General features: G+C 40.4%; 1 protein-coding gene across 2 annotated transcripts in view; it reads left to right on the top strand.

Moving 5' to 3' along the window:
- Wdr72 (WD repeat domain 72) overlaps positions 1-20,828 on the top strand; it is a 154,356-nt gene extending 133,528 nt beyond the window's left edge. For both annotated transcript variants that reach the window (XM_075967751.1, XM_075967749.1), the window contains exons 18-19: positions 15,106-15,210; positions 20,773-20,828. In XM_075967751.1, the coding sequence (XP_075823866.1) occupies positions 15,106-15,210; positions 20,773-20,828 (161 nt within the window). The remainder of the gene's footprint in view (positions 1-15,105; positions 15,211-20,772) is intronic.
- Positions 20,829-21,092: the final 264 nt, after the last annotated feature.

Below are 21,092 nucleotides of genomic sequence, written 5' to 3'. Positions count from 1 at the left end.
GCCAAATTATCTTCGTTCATTTTTCCTTTTATTACATTAATAAAATTTTTATCATCTTCTGTAGAATGAAATATCAGTGAGATGATTGAACTTAACATAAAAATGTTAAAAGAGAATGGATAAAAACTTAGGTCTTACATTTGAGAGAAATTTCTAAGAGCATTTCTTAGAAGATTTTCTTTTGAAGAAAGAAAAATAAATCTTCTTGGAACAGGAATTTATGCATAATAACCATCACTTTCATATTGAGTTTGTTTTTATCTCTGGTTACCTTTTCAGACTTTTTAATACCTACCTTTGCTTTGGAAAATATTTCAGGAAGGTACTGTTGCTATGAGGTCTATGACACAATTTTATATAATAAAATGCATTCAGTGCATAAGAATGCTTATATGGGTGTTAGTCAACATGAATCATAGCAATGATCAAACTAAACACTTTAACATTCAAGTGACCCTTTCCTTGAAATAATGAAACAAAAATGGGATGTCCTGTGGGACTAAAATTTATTTTATGACTGTACATAATGTTTAGAAGAATGAAATCCCAGGGGTCAGTTTAACTTTGTGATTTATGAGGGTCAGGGAAAGAGAATGACTATCCGTGGATGGTCCCTTGAATTGTCAAAAGTAGAGGTAATTTTCGCAATGATAGTGTGAATATTTTCTCGAAAGACATGAATAAATGTGTACTTGGCTCAGATAGGGTGCAGACCAAAGTGGTGATTCCACCAAAGTCCAAACTGGCAAATCAGTGAGTGTGTAGGACCTCCAGAGCATTGGTTGGGGGCTACTTAGAGATGTTGGGGGAACCCCCCCAAAGATCCACATCACTGAAAAGGTCTCATCACAGCACAGATAGCAAGGTCTTCATTGTCACATGGCTGGGGTGAGTACCTCAGTTAACTTTCAGCATTCTATATTCTCTGGTACTTCCTAAGAACACATGCATCAAGAGAAGCATTACCTGTAGCTGAGAGAGAGGCGTACATGGGAACGACTGGAATCTCAGGTGAGGACCCAGTGACTCTCCCTGGTGTGGGAGGTCCTTTTGTCTATGTGTTGCTTTTATTGGTTAATGAATAAAGAAACTGCCCTGGCCTGTTGATAGGACAGAACTTAGGTAAGCAGGGAAAACTAAACTAAATGCTGGGAGAAGAAAGGCAGAGAGGAGGGAAATCATGTAGCCCCGCTAGCTGTTAAGCCACAGCCATGTGGCAATACACAGATTAATAAAAATGGATTAAATTAATATGTAAGAGTTAGCCAGTAAGAAGCTAGAGCTAATGGGCCAAGCATTGATTTAATTAATACAGTTTTTGTGTGATTATTTTGGGGCTAAGCAGCTGGGAACCAACAAGCAGCCTCTTCCTACAAATTGCCATGCCAGCAGTTTGGAGAATAACTACACCCATATTCCCAAATATTGTTTATAAATTTTCTTTTACATTTAAAGGGGGATATGCTATAGAGATTTGCATTGGTATAGATCTTGGTTTATTGATATGAATTTAAAGTCAGTTTTGTTATATTATATTCTTGCTCTTGATAAAGGCATTGCATTTGTGCAGCTCATTTAAAATGTAACGTATAATTAAGAAATATAGGTTAATAGATAATCATCTATAATAGTCAACCTTGTAGTCATGTTAGATTTTCTAATGTATAGAGATATATTTCAGTTAGATAGGTATTCTTCAAATCTTTCAGAGACCTTCAGAATATGGCACTTAAAATGTTTAAGAACTTAGGACTTTCCATGACATGAGACACATATGCTCCTGGCAGCACCAATCTACTTCAAGAGAAAAATAGACATTGAAGAAGCTCCTTATGGAGTTGGTTAGCTGTTTGGGCAAGAAACTGCTCTTGCCTGGACTGCTTGATGAACTGGACATGTAGAACCTGCAGATGAATGACTGCTAAACTTGCCTAGATGTAAGAGTGTCCTTCAGGGTTCCTGCTTCAGAAAAGAGTCTGCTAGACATTCTATAGGACCCTGGAAAAAGTGACTGACAAACTTCCAATATAGGCAAAAATGTCTTTGAAATTTCCTGCTTCATGGGAAAGTCTGATGGATACTACGGGCTAAGCAGTGATTTAATTAATGCAGTTTCTGTGTGATTATTTTGGGTCTAAGCAGTGGGGAACCAGCAAGCAGCCTCTGTCCTACACCTCCCCATCTTCTTCGATGAGGGCATGTTAAGAGGCCCAATCTTGTAGTCTTTTGCAGTAATCACAGCCACTCTGATGAAGACGGTAATGGCTATTATCCTTAGGGGACAGTGTTCCACAACAACCTTTATTTTCATTCTTTGAAGGTTATGAGGGAACACTTTTTTTTAATAAGTGATCTTTGACTTAAAAGTTTTTTCTTGTATGGAGCATCCAGGCTTGACATAAAGATCCAATCTGAGAAAGTAGATTTTCCCGACCCCTACTGCCTACAGTTCCACCATCCCAGGAGAGCTGAGCTCATTACGTTTGGAACCAGCATCCTCTCGCTCTGAATTTCCAACTGACTGAGACAAGCTCGGGCTGTCAGAAGCTGACATATGGGTCATGCCTCTGATTTTTCTAGCCCAGCCTTCTGATTGCGGCACTGGAGCTTCCGTGCAGAGGAAAACAGCATCCTGACTCAAGATGTGTCTAACGTACCTGGATGTCCTGAGAGTGTACCCGTGTGTGTTCAAAGAATGGCCATGCAACTGTAATTTAAGTCAGATAAAGACAGGAGGAAAGAGATGTATTCCTTGGTGGGTTAATGAATATTCTGTAAAAAGGTAGAATTTGAACTACATCTTCAACTACGACTGATATTTGAGTAAACAAAGAATAGGAGTGACATTTGTCCATAAGGATCTGTGCAAAAGCAGTGGTGTAGAAAATAATTGTCATCTCCCAGGGGCAATGTGCGATCTCATAATGTTAAAGTGTGTTGTATCTCAGTTTGAAAGGAAATGTTTGAGAGTGGGTGGAATCCCTTTGTAACCAGCAATGTTACTTGAGCTGGCACTGGGACAGTTCGTAAAATTTATCACTCTAGAATTTCCCACTGTGGACTGAACAAGGATCATTGTGGAAGATCATGTTCTACACAGGAGCTGTAAGATCAGACCCTCAATATGAGATACAACATTTCTCAGTTGAAAGAACGACTCGAGAGGCATCCAGTTGGGTGGTCACAATAGATACCCCAAAAGGGATTGCAGAGAGGGAGTAAGGTCATGGCAGTTAGAGAAGCTGGAGGTGAGAAAATGACTCTCAGAGCTATTTCAATCACTGTTTCCTTGCCTTCCTCAGATTTGCTCCCAGGTTTTAGTCTTGCTATCTTAAGATAGTCTCATAGTGATGAACTCTTCTCCTCTCCATTCCTTCCAGATCATTCATTCCTTTGTATCCTAATAGACATCAGGGACCCATGCGGTGCATCAAGAACCAAGACCTCCTGGTGTGCTCACTTGGCTTTTCTCACAAGACTCTTCGCTCTGCTTCTCCTGTGCTGGGCTTATTGTGTTGCTCATCCTTTCCTTGGATCCCCAACCTGATTTTAGTCATTCACCAGCTTCTTTTCCCTATGAAACAAGTCCTGTCTAAGTCCTACCAAATGACAGCTCAGTATCCCGTTTCTTTTACAAATACTTAGGATTGTTTTTCCCTTGAATGCTTTCCAGAACATAACTTTGTCAAAATGTGTGTGCAACATGTCTTCTCTCTGATTGTGTTTCATGGTGGTTTCTATAATTAATTGATTCAGCCTAACATTTCTCAACTTGGGAACTCTTTATGTTCATGCATTCTTTCAAACAAGGTTTTAAAACATAGCAAGGGGTATTTTACCATAAGCTAGGGAACTGTTTTATCTAGGAGCACCTGTACATCTCTTGCTCTCTGCTTACTTTTCTTTGTTCTCAGCCTATGATAATATCTCTTTTGTGCTCTTGATACATCCTCCTAGATTATAGGGCATAGTTTCTCTTCCTTCATATACATGTGTGCCCTTAAATTCTTTTCCTTGTGTTATGCTTGTCTTACTTATTATTACAGATTATTTTGCATCAAATTGGGTCTCTCAGGCATGTATTGTGGTGCACATCTATAGAACTAATGGGAGGACAAAGCAGGAGAATATTGAATTCAAAACCAATATGTGTTAAATAAAGAAATGATGTCACAAAAATAATAAGTATATTAAGGATACTCTCTGTCACTTATAAAGGCTGTTTTTATGTTCTATCAGTAACCAAATCTTGAGAGCATCATGCAAATATCCTTAGTATGATACACCAACTATTTTCAGACTTTAGAAACCATCTTTCTTCTATTTATCTTTCATTAAATACTTAAACATTTTAAAACACTCAGCTACATTTCATATGAGTAACCATAAAAGTGGATACCAGCCACCATGTCTACTTCTCACATCTAGTATAAACGCTTGTGTGGGATGCAGGACATGATAGAGTGATGCTCATTCCAGGTTGGATTGTAATGTAATCACAAAGCATGATTAGCATCCAAGCTTGCCTCCCATTCTAGTTTAGTAAGACTTTCCACTTTGGTATTAAGCAAACCATTACTTTCAAAGCATTAGGACTAATATTTCAAAATTACTCTAACTTAGACCTCTCCTTCCTTCTTTCCTTTCTTCTTTTGTTCCTTCTTTCTGTTGACAAGGGAAAACAAGGTATAGGCTAGGTAACATGATTTGTTTATTTTCTGTTTCCTGTCTTGGAACAGTACCATCTGATCTGACTAACCATCTGGAACAAGTGTCTCCTGAGACACAGACTAATATCAGCTGAGGATTTGACTGCTCTGTCGCCATTCTCTTTCTCCTCACACACACATGGTCCTTCCTTAGCTTCACCCTGGGAAAAGTTTGCAGGACTTATATAGAATCGAGAACTCATGTAATTCTATGGTTGTCTCTTCTCCCAGTGATCAAGAGGGGGCTCTTTCTGGTACTTTCTATTCCCAAGGATGGCAAGTTTTGTTATAGTTTAAATTGCCCTCTGTAGTCCTTATCAAGTTCACACATAAATCATGTTTATCTCTGCTCTCAAATGCTAGCTTGGTATTTTTTGATTGAAAGGTCTGCTTTGTTTTTCTGACCTTCTCCTACATTTTACAAAATCAAGCTGTGAAGATTTTTGTAAGTTCCTCCCAGGGTCTTTCTTCAAGTTGCCAATGTGTGAAGACCTATTTATTTTTCTCCTTTGGAATCTAGTCTTGATTTTCAGTTCATATTTTTTTATGGTTCTCAACAGTTAGTTAGAAAAGGTAATGCATTTCTTTTTTTTTTTTTTTTTTGCTTTTTCAAGACAGGGTTTCTCTGTGGCTTTGGAGCCTGTCCTGGAACTAGCTCTGTAGACCAGGCTGGTCTCGAACTCACAGAGATCCACCTGCCTCTGCCTCCCGAGTGCTGGGATTAAAGGCGTGCGCCACCATCGCCCGGCAAGGTAATGCATTTCTGTGTTTACCGGGGGATTTGGTTCTTATGAGGAAAATGACTTTTGACAAACCTAAATTAAACAAGGAGTGCAAACACTAACCTCTGTGTGCTCTCGAAAGCGGCTTGCCATCCCTTCACCTCTTTAGTCTCAAAGAGTCTTTGAAGATTAAATGTTCTTGAGTCTTTTCTTTTCTTAAGTCATTATCTTATTGTGTAAGAAGCTGGGGTCAAGTCAGACAAGTTGAACAGATTATGTTTTATGTGTATGCAAATATGTGAATGTATGGGGACAGTGCATACATGTGTGTGTTTGCATGCAGGTATGCATGTGCATATAAACCATACCTGTGCATGTGAAGTCTACTGGACAACCTTAGGTGTCATCCTCAGGAACCCTGCTTACTTTCTTTGACAACTTCCTCTAACTCTGAGATACTATCTGTCATTGCTGGCAACTAAACCAGACTGCTGACTGAGTTTCAGGGACCCTTGGGTCTGTGCTTCTCCAGTGCTTGGATTACAAGCACCACCGCACTCATTCTTCTGTGTGAGTTAGAATCAGACTTGCGCTTCCGTACTCACAAGACAAGCAGCTTGCTGACTGAGTTAGCTCCCAGTCCCAGCGTCTTTCTTGCTCCCTCCATGCCTAGAAGACGGAAGCTACAAAGGACCCTGTCCCCTTGCTTATGTTAGAAACCCTTAGAGAGAGAGGTCTTGGGGATTTTCAAGGCCGCTTTCTTAGCCAGTTACTTTCTTAGCACCCTGCTCTGTGATGCTCTGAGAGAGTGGCTGACTGATCTTGAGAATTCTTGAACTTCAGACTTGTAATGCAGCAGAGGGGCTTCCTGCTCCAACCCCTCATTCTATGTAGAAAAGAATTTGAGGCAGGAAAGTAAAGTCCCATCCCAAGGTCATACTAAAGAGAGTAGAGGTGACATTGGACTTCAGACTTAAGAGACACACACACAGACACCTGCCCTGTTGCTACACTGTATCCTTGAGAAGGCATACCTTTCCAATAATGAAATTCTCTATATTCTTTTATCTTACAATGAATACATATAGTTTGGAATTAGCTAGTGAAGATTAATATTTCTGTTTTAAAATATGCATATAAGGCATTTTAATACAAGCTACTACTCTTTTCAATGATAAATTATTAGAGATGTTTGGATTGATTTGAGCTGTAACACTAAATAGGGCCCTGAGATTTTTTTCCCCTAAATCTACAATTACTTCAACCTTAGTAATTATTGTTAGTGCTTTACCTAGATTATATTTACTATTTATTTATTTGTTTGTTTGTTTATGTGTGTGTGTATAAGTGTGGGTAAGTTTGTGTCATATGTATGCAAGTTCCCACAGAGGCCGGAAGAGGGTGTCAGATGCCCCAGGAGTTGGAGTTATAGGTGGTTATGAACCACACAAAAATGTAGGTGCTACGAACTGAACTTTGATCCTTTGGAAGAACAGCAAGTACTCTTACCAATAAAACCACCGCTCCAGCCCTGAAAATCATTATTGATAAGTCCTTTGTGCCCTGTGATAGGGTAGCAGTATAGTACTTGCTGGTTTCTAGACTAACCAAAGTAACTCATTGCTCAGATATCCTGCGTAATAGAGGAACTTGTATTTCTGTGAGGAATGAAATCATGTTTAAAGAGATTTAATAAATAATTGATACCTCGTCCTGATTCACACTAGCCTACCCTTCAATCCCCTTGGTAATCTAGACATATGCCTCAGCCATAGATTTAGCTGTAGGAAAAATTCCCCCTCAGTCTAATTAGTCAACATTGTATGTGTATGTCTGTGTGTGTATGAAGAAATAAAAATTGCATGATTCTGGGTGTGGGTACCAACATAATGGGTATTATTCATAGAATTCTGAAAGATTCTTCTTTTTACCAGTTAAAAATTTCATTATCCTTGCAGAAACTCACATTAGAAAAATCAAATCCAAATGACAGTGCAGGTCAGGTAGCAAGCTCAGGGGACAGGGAACACAGAATTCTAACAGTGTTCCTCCTGAGCATCCCTTCGTGGTGATGAAGCATCAGGTTCCTAATTGAATCTGTTGACGTCACTGTAAGGTTTTCTTTTCCACACCAAAAGCAAAGTAAGCCCAGAGTCTAGCCCAGGGTGTACACTCAAGCGATACTACCACTTGATTATCTCAGTAGATACTCCTTAAAGTACGGGCAATATGTGCACAGCTCTTTAGCAGATAATGCTGTCCTGATCTGACATCTGTCCAGAGACAAGCCACGTTGTGAACTAAATTTGGAGTCTGTCCAGATGACATTTTCTGTGCTTACAGAGCTGCTGGTTGTACTTAAATGTCCCTTATGAGTTGTGCTTCCTTCTGATTTAAAATACATGTACATGCATTAGTTAAGGGCATGTACTGCTCTTGCAGAGTACCAGCATTCGAATCCAAGCCCCTATGTCTGTCATCTTACAAATCCCTGTAACTCCAGTTTTGAGAGATCTGATGTCCTCTTCCAGGCTCTAAGGGCATCTACCCTCAGATAGCATACCTTCACACATAGACATAGTTATAAATGAAACACATAAAATATGTGAATGCTGTTTTCTTTATGACCTGCCAGGATGACATCAACATTTACTTCTGACTGAAATTGATGTTGTTTTTCTTTATTTTGTGTCTCTTGTAAGACGTTGTTTTGTGTATTTCTGACTGCTTCCACTGGAGCAGGAGGAGGTAGAGAATCCCCCCAAAAAAGGGGTTAAGATCTTGCTTCCAGACTAAGCCAGGAGATTTGGACTGGGTTTTTTGTTGTTGTTGTTGTTTTGTTTTGTTTTGGTTTTGGTTTTTTCTTCTTCTCTTCTCTTCTCTTCCTTTATTCTCTTTATTTTCTTTTTCTCTTTTGTTTCTTTGGCCTGATTCTAGAACTTGTGTATCATATGTGTGCTTTTCTTTTATGAGTCATTTGCCTTTAAATATTTGCCTTTATTTCCAAAGAGGTTGCACATATGAATAGATCTCTATGATTTTTTTAAGGTTTTATATTTATTGGGGGGTGTAGCCTACATGGAAGTGCAGTGCTCGAGGGGACCAAAAGAAGGAGACAGATTTTCAGGAGTTGGAGTTCCAGGCAGTTGTGCGCTGCCTAACTTGATGCTGGGAACCGAACACAGACAGGTCCTTACGAGAACAGTGAAAACTCTCGACCAGTGAAACATCTCCCCAACCCTGGGATCTCTTTCTAAATCAGTCCTAATTCATGATATTAGAATCATTTCTTATGCTTATTTTATTCACTTCACATATGACATGGATTCTTTTCAATTAAAGCACATAGCAAGAAAAGATAATTAGAAATAGTTGACTTTACAGAATTAAATTCAAAGATAAATGATTCACAAGATTTTAGAATATGGAGAATATTTTGGACATGGTCTTCATAGAACCATTGATTTTTCAAGTGGGAAGAAGAATAGCTTCACCGATGGACCCCAACTGAAGTAGACTGTCCCGGTGGGTACTGGACACAAGCATTCTCCTGGGAGACTTTATGCCCAATGAGAGATTACCCATTGGGCATGGGGAGGGGTTGTTTCTTCTGAAAATGCCCTTCATTGTGCATTTTACCTATAGCAGAAGGTCATGGGTTCTTACCGAGCACTCTGCTTGGTCAGAGTTCCTTAGCTGAGAAATCATGTGGTATTTGTAGAGGGAACTGAGGCTGTCATTGGAGGTGTCTCTCCTCTCACCAAGGATGGGAGTGTATCTCCTGAAACTCTTCTAGTTAGGAGGGATATGAATGTGTGGTGTTCTTCCCCTGGGTTCATGTGTTTGAACCTTGGTAGTCAGCTTGTCCAAAGCTATGGAAACTTCATTACATGGGGTCAGTCTGGCAGAGGTGAGTCCCTGAAAATGGGCCTTTGAGGACTTTTCCTAGCTCCAGTTTTGGCTTTCTTGGCTTCTTTTCTGTAATCAGGACAGGAAGAGAACCAGCCATATACCCTAGGTACCCTTGAGTTTCTCTGTGTCATCTTCATGACTGAGATGCCCTGAGATCGTGAGCTAAAATCAAACTCTTCTCTTTGAAGTGTCTCTGTATTTGGTCACAGTGATGGGAAAGGCAACCAATACTCTAGTCATAGCTGTCTTTAACATTAAATGCTATTCTACAAATGGCAAAAAGGGGTGGGAGTTTCTATAAAATAACAGAAGTCAGAATAGAGAACAGGGGTGTATGGAGTGTGGCATACTTGGAATTACGTGGCCATGTCACCATGTAATTTAAACAGTAATTTCTTCCATAGAGTCTTCCTCATAAAATGTTTGGGATGTCGTTTTAAACTACTGGATATGAGGGCTGGAGAGATGGGTTAGGCTATGAAGTGCTTGCTGTGGAAGTATGAGGACCCAAGTTCAGTCTGCATCACCCACAAAAAAGCTGGGTGTGGCTCAAGAGATAAGGTGGAGAGCAGTTGAGAAAAAGCTGACATCAACCTTTGGTCTCCACAGGTGTATGTATGCATGTGACTATGAACCTGAATAATCTGTAACACACACACACACACACACACACACACACACACACACACACACACACGAGGAGAGAGAGACACTGATTTTCCATTGTCTTTGTCTGAACCGTTCATTTCTTAGAACCCAGAATTAAACCCATTAGAGGTACATTCCATAGTTGCACACATTTATATAGAGCACACAGACTTCTTTCTCTGTCTACTGACTAGAGATATTGGAAAGATATTCAGGGCACCAGCCTTTCGGCTGTCAATATTTTAAAGTGTGTGGTGAGTAAAGGGAACAGCCTTCCATCCACCAGTGGACGGAACAGACTTCGCCTTTTAGTGGAGAAGAGCATGTCTTTTGGGGTCCCAACCCTCCAGATGCAGGGCAGCTTCAGCATCCACTCTAGAGGAAGCAAAGCCGCTGATATGAAGCTGAAGATGAGTCTTACTTCCGTCTGCACTGTTATTGATGTCAAAAGCGCCTCTCCGCCCAGCTCTGAAAAGCACCTTCAAAAACTACTGAAAACACCCAAGAACTTTAGTGATGAGCTACAAATGGACTGTGGTATTGATAAGGAAGAGTCGATATGTATAGTGAAAGGATGGCTCCTGTGATAAATGGGTCCTCCATCAGTAAAGATCAAATTATTGACTATCTAGGGCAAGGAAAAAAATCTGTCTATAGCTAACGTCTACAGGTGAGAAGAATTAGCCAACAGCAGCAATTCAGAGACAGCTCCAAGAGACAAACAAGGAAAATTCATTAAAAACATCCCAAGTGGACAGGCACATTGGCAAACACATCTGTGGCATGAGGTATTCAGCAGTTCTTTGACCATACCTGGGCCTGGGCCTTTTTCTTTAGTGAGAATGGCTCCAGTTGGTCTTCCCATATTCCCATTCAAGGAGAGTTAGATCAAACTTCACCTCTAGTACCTTCTAGCAGAGGACTTCTCTGCTCTCCTGAGAGGCATGTCACCCTGAGAGTGACTCCAGAGATCCTGACTAATGTTGTTAATTGTGCACCAGCTAGATCATAGGTTGCATGAGGGTGCATTAAAAGGACCCTCACTTCTCTGCCCCTTGGGGTCCAGCAAAGAGCAAGGCCTAAATAAACACCAAATCAGTGTGTGCTCATTTTAACGGTTTTGAAATGGTCCATCGCAGGGACTTCAGTCACTCCTCATGTCAGAGTTTAGTGAGGAAACACCACAGGAGACACCCCAAAGGACAAGCACAAGGATTAGCCTATCAAAGAAACAAACAAACAAAAGGTAGACTGGCAGTAATTAACCTCTCTGAAGCCTGCTGCTACCAGTTGACACAGTAGAGTCCTTTCTGGCACAGTAGGTTTAATTGGATGCTCTGTGAAACTCCCAGGGAAGAATGGCAAATCATGTACCACTTTAGATGTGAAAATTCTCCCGTAGTGAGGAGGGCATTTGAATAACCTCCTCATAATAACAACACTCGGTCTCACAAGAATCAGCTTCTTAAAAAGCAGAAGTCAAGACAGAGTAACTACACGGTACCTGCTGGACTCAGTTCCAGAAAGACCAAGGGCTCGTCCTAATTTCTAGCTTTTTGAAAACATTGGGTGTCATCTTCCCATCTTGGATCAAGTCTACGGCCACTCATAATAGTGGTAGGCACTTCTTTCTTCTAATGCCATGCCCTCTTCCCTTTGAGGTCTTTCGTTAACAGAAATATGTTTTATTGCTTAAATGTGTTCTTTGACAATTTCCCAAATGTATGTAGTATACCGATATAATTCCCCACCCTCTGTAATCCCTTACCTTCCTCTGTCTACCTCCTATGTTCCCTATCGTATTAGTCTCTTCCTCATACCCATACATTTTTGTTTGGTTAGTGATCCCCTGAGTTTAACTAAATAGGGTCTTTTAGTGGCCATGAATCAGAACTATTCATTGGAGTCTGCTGGGATCACCAGCGGGCACACAACTGAAAACAATAGTATCCTTTCTCCCATAGTCTATCAGTAGCCAATAGTTCTGGCTAAGGAGTAGGGGCCCACTAGAGTAGCAGTTGTAATATTGGTTGTGTGATAGAGATATTTTGGAGGCGTGAAGAAATGGATGAATGATAAAAGGTGTTCGATCATGAAAGAACAGTATGTTGGGTGAGAAGAACAACGCGTTGGCCCAAATAAAGAAAGATGCCACCTCGTTGGTGTTTATCAAAAGATTAATCTATGTGATCTGCTTCTTATTGTAAACACCACAGTCGCCACTTCAGAGTTAACAAATAAGATACATGGAGAAGAGATCCACTTAAAAAGACTATGAGCATTGGCTGGTATAACAATTTCCTGTGGCTGTGCTGCGTTTCACTACCCCACTTAGACACTCACAAAAGTCTGTGAATTCAAAAATCCACACGATTTAAAGCGAGGAAAGCTAAACTGAAGGAAGCCACACCAGCGATAATCAGGACACAGGTGTTTCGTTGCAGATCAAAGACTCGGCCACACGGTATGAAGTGGTAGTCTCCTCGTGGGTCTAACTGAACACACATCCTTGAGAGCACACATACTCTTGATTTATGAGACAGCTAGTCTGGCCCATTCATTCATTTCAGAAACCCTTGGAGAATAATCTCTATGACCCAGGCACTGTTGCAGGCAAGAAAGAAAATGAAGGAGACAGGCTTGGCCTATGCTTTTTTGGTGTCTTCCAGAAATTTCAAAAATTACAAAATGAAAGTGTAGATTTATTTATCTAAAATAAGCATTCCATTTCCCCCATGTTTGCTTCTGAAGGGAAGGTTTTTCGGGACATAGTAAATCCAGTGTTTTCCCACTGTTCATAAGATAGCTACTCTCTGGGCTCGGAGAAGGCTGCTGACCCTGTCTGCAGGGAACGTGTGACTAGAATTGTTACCAGCTTCTTTTTAAGAGTCACTGCTGGGCCTCAGGTTCTGAGCACACAGAGGAGTGGGGAGCCCAGACCGCTGATTCTGCTGATTTCTGTGGGCTCCAGCAGGACACCTTGATGTCACTTATCCAGTGTGTGATGCTATGTGGGCTCCAGCCTCTGCGTGGCTCTTTCATGTACTAGAGGAGGTCTAGCAACAGTGAACCTGAACCTAAGAACGTTTCCTATATGAGATATGTAGGTACATTTTGATTGCATTGATTACTTATAAATATGATGTATCACCAAGAGCTGTAGACGGTGGTAGCCAGTACTATAGAAACATAAGAATATAATATTCTACTGCTCCCTAAAGTGTTATCTCTGTATATACCTGTGTATATATATATATATATATATATATATATATATATATATATATATATATGAGTATATTTACAGTCAATTATATATGTGTGTGCATTTGAGTTACATACACACTCAGTAGTATGACATGTATATGCATATGCATGTGTTTAAGAGTTCATCTATATATATTGTCAGTAGTGTGTATCTGTATGTATATAGATAAATGTTTTATATGCATGAGTTATGTGTACATTTAAAAGTGTTTATGTGTATATAGATATATATTTATAGATCTGTGTAAGTCATATGTATATTTGCTAGTGTATATATATTACTATATAGAAATGCTCAATAGTGTATATATACATATATAGATGTGAGCTATATATATGCAATTAGTATGTACATGCATATACCCTTTTTGTAGTGTATGTATGTGTATACATGTGAGTGTGTATATATATATGTGTATATATATGTGTGTATATATATGTGTATATATATATGTATGTGTGTATAGATGTATGCATGTATAGAGAGAAACAGTGGTGCATGTACATCTTTACAAGTCTGAATGAGTATATATATATGTTTGTGTATATGTATATATGCATGTGTGTACATATGCACAGTGGTGTGTGGACATGTTTACATGCCTTAATGAGTATTTATTTTCTATACGTATATACACACATATATATGTATATATACTCAATAGTGTATGTGCATGTGTGTATACATATAGAAAAGGGTATGTAAGGACATTTATATGTCCTGCTTGAGTATATATGTATATATATTGGATAGCATATGTTCATGTATATATATGTGAGTGTATATATAGGTATACATATGAATGGTGATGTGTACATGTTTACATGTCTGCATTAGTGTATACTCAATAATGTGTACATATGTATACATGTATGCATATATAAGGACAGTTGTATGTACATGTTTATACTTCACAGGAATGCATATGCCCCACAATGTGCATATATTTGGTTTCAGATCAGTGGGTGTGACCTGATCTGTGTGATCGGCACTCAGTTTGTTCTGTCTACTGAATATCTTTATGCTGAGCAGACCCTCTTTTCCTGGTAGATAATGACTAGTGAGGAGGTAACATGGGAACGTGTTGCTGGTGGATGTCATCTACAGCCAATGTTTCAACCTGCGGAAAACCATAGGTATCTGCGTCTGTCTGCTAAAGAGCTGGTGTTGATAACGTTCTTACAAGAAATGCTGTACCTGGGTGCCAGCTTCCATGTCTGGTCCCTGCTGCTACCTAGGAAATGATCTTGTGAAAAGTCGTTGGGTGACCTGCTGCTCAAAACACCCTTCTTCTCCTCATGTTGAGTGCATTCTTTCTCTACTTGAAGATCTTTTTTTTTGAGACGTTTGGTGTGCATGCGTTTGGGGCCATAGGTTTTGAGGTGATGAAAAGACAGCCAAAGTGCAAACAAAGAGTCCATTCCTGTGATTTGCACCACGGAAGGAGCCGCACCACGGGGGCATAGCTGGGCTTTCTAATTGAGTTGGCTGATGGTCTTTGCTCTGTGCCCATGTGCTCTTAATTGACTACATTGTTTTAGATTTATGCATTAAAAATACGATTCCAACTTCGAAAGCATCACTTTGTCACTTTGTAGCTGCGTAGCTTTTAAGCTGAGGCCAGAAGCTTATTTTTCTTCTGAGATAAAGTCCCATCTATGGATTTTTCAACTAATTATGTGTCTGCCAATAAATACTTAGAGGATACGCTTTATTTCAATTTATTATTTGTGTTTCCATAGTGTGTCCCCACACTTTCTGTGGGACTGAAATGGTCTAATGGCGTTCACTGCTACTTTTTCATGGCTGTCTTTCTCTTTCTCTCTCCTTTCTCTCTCTTTAACAGCTTCAGTCAGTCCGGTCAAGCACGGCACCGACTTGAACTCGGCAAACTTCCAAGATACCGAGGACATTCTTGACAGATGTGTCTTGGAAGAGTCGGGGAGTGCAGGTGGAAGCCATTTAAACATAGTCAAGTATAAAATGATAAATTTGACACAGCTTTGGGGTCCTCGGGAGTGTGTGGGGGAGGACAGTGGAAGGCTGCTGGCTCTTAGCAGCTGCACTCTCAAATTAACGCCCCCCCCCCAGGAGGTCACGGTGTGGGGCTGTTATCTTTTCCTCTTTCATCAAGAATTCAGCTGGACACAGTACAAAGACATTATGACGGAGAAGGGAAGCCGGCACCATTAGTTCATTATCAATTCCAAGCTAAACTGCTTAACCCGCACAGAAGCTGGAAACTAGAGAAATGTTGACATTTGGAATAGTTTCAAATAATGAGATCTAACCCGAGAAAGGCTAAAATGCAGAGCCGAGCAGAGAGGAACAGATCGCCACTGCTAGAATCTCTTTACCTTACCCTGTACAAACAGAACTCTGACTGGGAGGGGAGTGCTTTAGCAAAACAAGGGTGGAGGTGGTCAAACAACGGGAAAAACTGTCGGAACCCTCTATCGGGGAGTAAGATTTACTCTGTGTCAAATTCGCTTACATTGATATTCTCTCTGTGAAAAGGAAAGGTAGGAAAATGTACCAGGAAAAAAAAATAGCTCGAACCTCTTAGCTGGGATCTTTTGCTTCTGCCTTCAGATTGAAGGACACCCAATTTTAATTATTAATTAATTATAAGAAAAAAATAATTGTTACTAAAAATTGAATGACATTGTTGGGCCACTACAAGCCTCCAGCTGCTGGTACCCACCTCATTACCATGACTGAAAGAGTTCGCTCTCTCTCTGGGCTGGACAGACATTGCTTTCCCGTTTTGTCTGGCTACGCTGTCTCCTCCACCCTCTCACATCTTTGTGTGCAATCTTTGTATCATATTTTTGATTCATCCTCTCTGTAGGCTGTCAGCTTAGTTAAGAGATTTCCAAATTGTGTCGCCTTCCCTGACAGGGGGCCAGCTGCAAACAGTCCCCTGATCCTTCCCGGAGGAGAGATACTGAGATTTAATTTTCAGGGAAAGGTGCAGCCTGCAATCTATGGCAGGCCCCCTAAGTCATCTCGGAACCCCAATAGGCCCAGTCGTGATGGCAAGTGTGTATCAGCCCCCTCCACTGCACTAGGATCCCTTAAAAGAGGAGCTGCAGATGCGTGCCCGATCCCCGCAATCTTTCTCTTCTGCATCTGAGGGCACAGAGAGACAGCATCTTCTTACAATGACAGAAATTGCTAAAGAACAAATTAACCCTGCTCTCTGGCATAACACCCCAAGGAAAATGTCGATTTGTTTCACTTTAAAAAGGAGACGGTGATGGTAGTGCTAACTGTCCCTACTAAAGATTATTCCTAGATTACTTAGTTAGGATTGAAGGTGGCTAGTTCTGACGAGGTTTTTACAGTTCTCCATGAACTGTTTCCCATCAAACGTTTTGTCGGGAAGTTAAATCTAGGAATCAGGGGTTTCCTGAAGCGCTCGTTGTTTTTGACACGATGCATCAGCAATAATGTCACCCACGATTCCTTAATATAAGTGGACTGAGAGTGAAATTCAGATGGCTTTTACCATCTGACGGTTGTGAACAAAAGAACATGTCCAAAAGAAACAAAACAGAGTAATTAGAAAACACAGGAGTGGGGGAAGAGTGTTGTAGAGGGAGCCCTGTTCCATACATCGGACATCATTAAACCGGTAATAAAGAATGAATTGCTCTGGCTTCTTCCTCTGTCCATCCTTGCATTTTAAGACATCTTACCCTTATAGGCCTAGAAACCTCTGGAGGGTTCGCTACTGGTCTCACTGCCTTCCACTGAGAATTTGTGGCTTGGTTGTCATGGAGACATCGTATTTCTCCAAGAATTGCTCATATTGATCCGTAGCCAGGCGTAAATGGCCAAGCGAGTGTGAGGAAGAAAGGGGGCTGGGCAGTCCTGTAAAATGACCAGGGCTTGCGGGTCGGAAAGCAGCTCGTAGCAAACACTTAGGGGAAAAGAAAGAAGCCGTTTCGTTTTGGCTCGGGATTTCTCTCTGCACATTGGGCTGTTGTCTTCTTTTGGGACACACCGAAAGGAACTTGTTAGTTGCTTGTCATGTCAGATCTTGGGTGCCTGGCCCTGACACAGCTGTCAGCTTCCCAGCTCTGTGCAGTTGAGGGACACACAACAAAGAGGTAGTAGCATGAATTATTTATTACTCTTCGTGTGGATAAAAATCTGTAATAAGAAATTAAGACACTTCTGACAGAGGTGCTTGTTTGCTGAAAAAGATTTTGATGAGACATTAAATTTCCTCTGAGTAGAAACATCTGATAGATGAAATTCCTATAACTGAACACGGAAAGAGAATATGTTTTGTGTTTCTTATGTGAATTTGGTGGCAAAGAGGGACTTTTCTGAAGCTGTGAAATTATGACAACTCATTTTTCAGAGATAAACTTCAGTCTAAGTGACTCAAAGTGTAGGGGCCCCACAATGATGAGCATCACCCTGGAGAAGTACACATCTCTGTTTACTGTGTAGGGGTGGTGTACACACTCCCACAAAACCAATGTAGGAGGTTTGAAGTGGTGATATTTGAGACCCTAACTAAGAGCAGTGTGTCAGCAGCTAAACTTACAATGCCATCGTTGCGAAGGGGTACGCTTAAGTCCGAACCATCATTCTTCCCGTTTTCCCCTGGAATGGCATCACTCCATCTGAAATTCCCTTTAACATCTTCATGGGTGTGCAAAATCCCCCTGTTACAAAGCGGAGCGTGCTCGGCCTTCTAGCTGTAATGGATATTGACCTTATGTAGTTTAATGTAATGCTAACTGACTAATATATTTATTACCTCATTTTAAATGAATAGACTAAATGTTTAAAGAGTATTTAGAAAAGGAAAACAGAAATGATTTTCCCATACCAAGAGTATCGCTTCCTCTATTCTTCTATCCAAATACTGTCTTTGTTTTTAAATCTTTTCGAGCTGACCCTTAATTCTGGCTTCTGTAGCTACATAACACTGACTCCAACCCTCATTCATAAACAGAAAGTCATAAGGACAAGGTAGCATAGAGAAGTTGAAATACATTTTTGAAAAGATATGAAGTTACTATCTTAGGTGCTGCTAGTTTTTAGACACCATTAATAAAATAGAATTTTTAGATTTTGTGTAAAATGTTACCGATGACGTCCTGAGTGGCCTTTGGAGATAGTGGGTTAATTTTCACCCTCACAGTACTGTCCAGCCTGGAGCTGGCCAGGGGGAGCTGTTCATAAATGGGCCACTCTGCATATGGGTCACAGCTCAGAGGCCTGGCTGAGTGTGCTCCCCTCTTCTCTGGAGGGCTGTACCTTACTCAGCTTGCCATTCTGATCTTTATTGGTTCAAGCCTTATACACAGGTGAGTGCCTGGAGTCCATTAAGGTTGGCGAAGCACCTGTCAGCCAGGGTATTCTTGCTATTTCGACCTTGCTAGTGAACCTAGAGGTCTGGTCTGATGGGGAAAGTAACCCTTGGACATGTCTTTTTTTGAAATAATTCATCAGCCGTGAGTTTTGGCTCACAGGTGAATCCCAAATAGGAGCTTGTGTCTCTGACTCTGTGACATCTACCTACTTCTTCCCCAGCATTTCTATGTTCTGGAAACCTATGGGGACAAGGTTGATGTCTAGTAATAGAAGCTCTAAGGCAGCATCATGAACATGCAGCTCCCTATTTGTGATTTTTAGGGCCATTAGACCTTCCTTTCCTGGCTTTTTAAGGCCTGGATGCTTCTTATTTTAAAAGCTGCTTTTGCAAAATAATGTTGACATTTTCTAGTTTGCTTCTGGGTAAAGCTCAGCCTTATCTTCCAGGCTGTCTTAGAACACACCCCTTGTCCCTCATCGTCATACTCATGATGATAAAAATTACAGGGCACTGTTTGCAATTTTTAGGCTACTGTTAATGAGAGACATTAGAACATTGGCATAGAAAATTAATAATTTTACCTCCCAATGTTCTTGGGACAGTGGACTTAAAAATAACTTCAGGGGCAGGATAGGTGGTTCAGTCAGTAAAATGCTTCCTATGCAAGCACAATAACATGAGTTTTATCTTCAGCACCTCTGTAAAAATAGCCAGGTGTAATCTGCATGCTGAAGAAATAGAAACAGGGGATCCCTGGAACTTGCTGGCCTGCCAGTCTAACTGAATCAGAGAGCTCCAGGTTCAGTGAGCTGAAAAAGTAACACAGAGAATGATAACAGCGCTAATCTCTGGCCTACACATACATGCATACACATGAACACACACACGTACATACACACGGGTAGTGCCAGCTGAAAACAGTGGAGAAGGCAGAGTTTGAAAGTATAAAAAACTATGCACTAAGTTTCCACATCAGTTTCAAAGTAGTTTCTAAGCAGTGTGTGTCCTGCCGTTAATAGAACATTTTAGTGGTTTCTATGTCGCACATTGTGCGTGTGGATCTATATACATCACTGTCAATCAATATAACATTTGCATGAATCTGATGAACAAAACTAGAATTCTCACAGAGGATGATACATTGTGAAAAGCCAAGGTGAGATTTTTTTTTCTTTTACTATTCTGGCTCATGAATCACCGGCAAAAGCCAGGGATCAGAAAGTAGGACAGCTCCAGGACGGCAGTGTTGGAGGGGCCTGATGATGATGCATGAGGCCGAAAATGTGGACAGTGTGAGCTGAGCATCAATCATGGCCACCAAACACAGGCTTGTGGCGGAGGCTGAAACTTGCTCTGGAAAAAGGAAGAACAATGTCAATAATACAGTAATAACTTCCTACTGGTTTTGTTTAGCAACACCAATGTTTTAATTAATTTATTCCAAAGAGAAAAATGTAAACCCCAACATAATAACTTTTAAAGCAGCTTAAAGCCATAGGCTGATTCACAGGAATATATACATGTAATGATATAGGGCACTGTATTTATTTGCTGTGATAATAATTAAAACTAAAAGTCCACTTTTGAATTTTTCCAGGAGAAATGAAAGTTACAACTTTGGAATTGCATCATTAATACAAAAAAAAAAACAGTTAATGAAAGCACAAGGCTCCACTTCTTTGAATAGTCAAATCAATTTATATCATATCTGCTTCCCCCTCCCATTTTGTTAGCCTATACAGATAACTACCCAAATTCTTGAATGATACATATTTTGATTCTGCACCTTAATCCATACTTCAGCAAATATTTATAAAGCCTGGCACTCAAACCATTGTTGTAGGTTTCTCTAAGAACAATTGAGTTACTTAAAATTTGGGAGAATTTGCCTATTTCAAGCTAAGTTCATCATTTTGAAAGATTTTGTTGTTGAACTTATTTAAAGCTACTGGTAATGTGTAGGATTAAAATGTAGGTTCCTGCCTTATAAGACGGGGATATCGGTTATCATTAGTGCACTTTACTTCAGGGTAGGAAAGGGATGCAGAAATCACAGGCAATGTTCTCCTTCCTTTTCTGCTCCTCTCGCTTCCCCTTCACGCATCTCTCCTCCTTCTGTCTTTCCTCTTGTTTCTGTACTGCACAATGTAACCCAGATATCTGCTTTCTTTCCAGGTCAGCCTCGGCATCGTCCATGGATAGCGAAGGTGTGCTCCTGCAGGATGTGCTAGACGGAGTCTTGAAAACGGAATCGAATCTGAACTAACAGAGAAGCACAAACACACTATTTCTTTCTCACCAAATAAAAGAAACAGTGTTGTCATGGGTCTCTAGTGGCTTCACTAATATGTTAGCCAAGGTGTATTAAAAATGTTATTACTGGGTGAGGACACCCAAATTCTAATTCTAGGATTTGATTGTCTAAGTGAGCCTCTTTATTCCTCCTTATTTTCTGTCACTGTTTGTAAAAAGAATGCCAGCCCACAGGTAGAGAT

Source organism: Microtus pennsylvanicus, chromosome 3, assembly GCF_037038515.1.
Source record: "Microtus pennsylvanicus isolate mMicPen1 chromosome 3, mMicPen1.hap1, whole genome shotgun sequence".
Lineage (NCBI taxonomy): Eukaryota > Metazoa > Chordata > Mammalia > Rodentia > Cricetidae > Microtus > Microtus pennsylvanicus.
The sequence above is the reverse complement of the archived record's forward strand: the minus strand, read 5'-3'. Positions and strand labels throughout refer to the sequence as shown.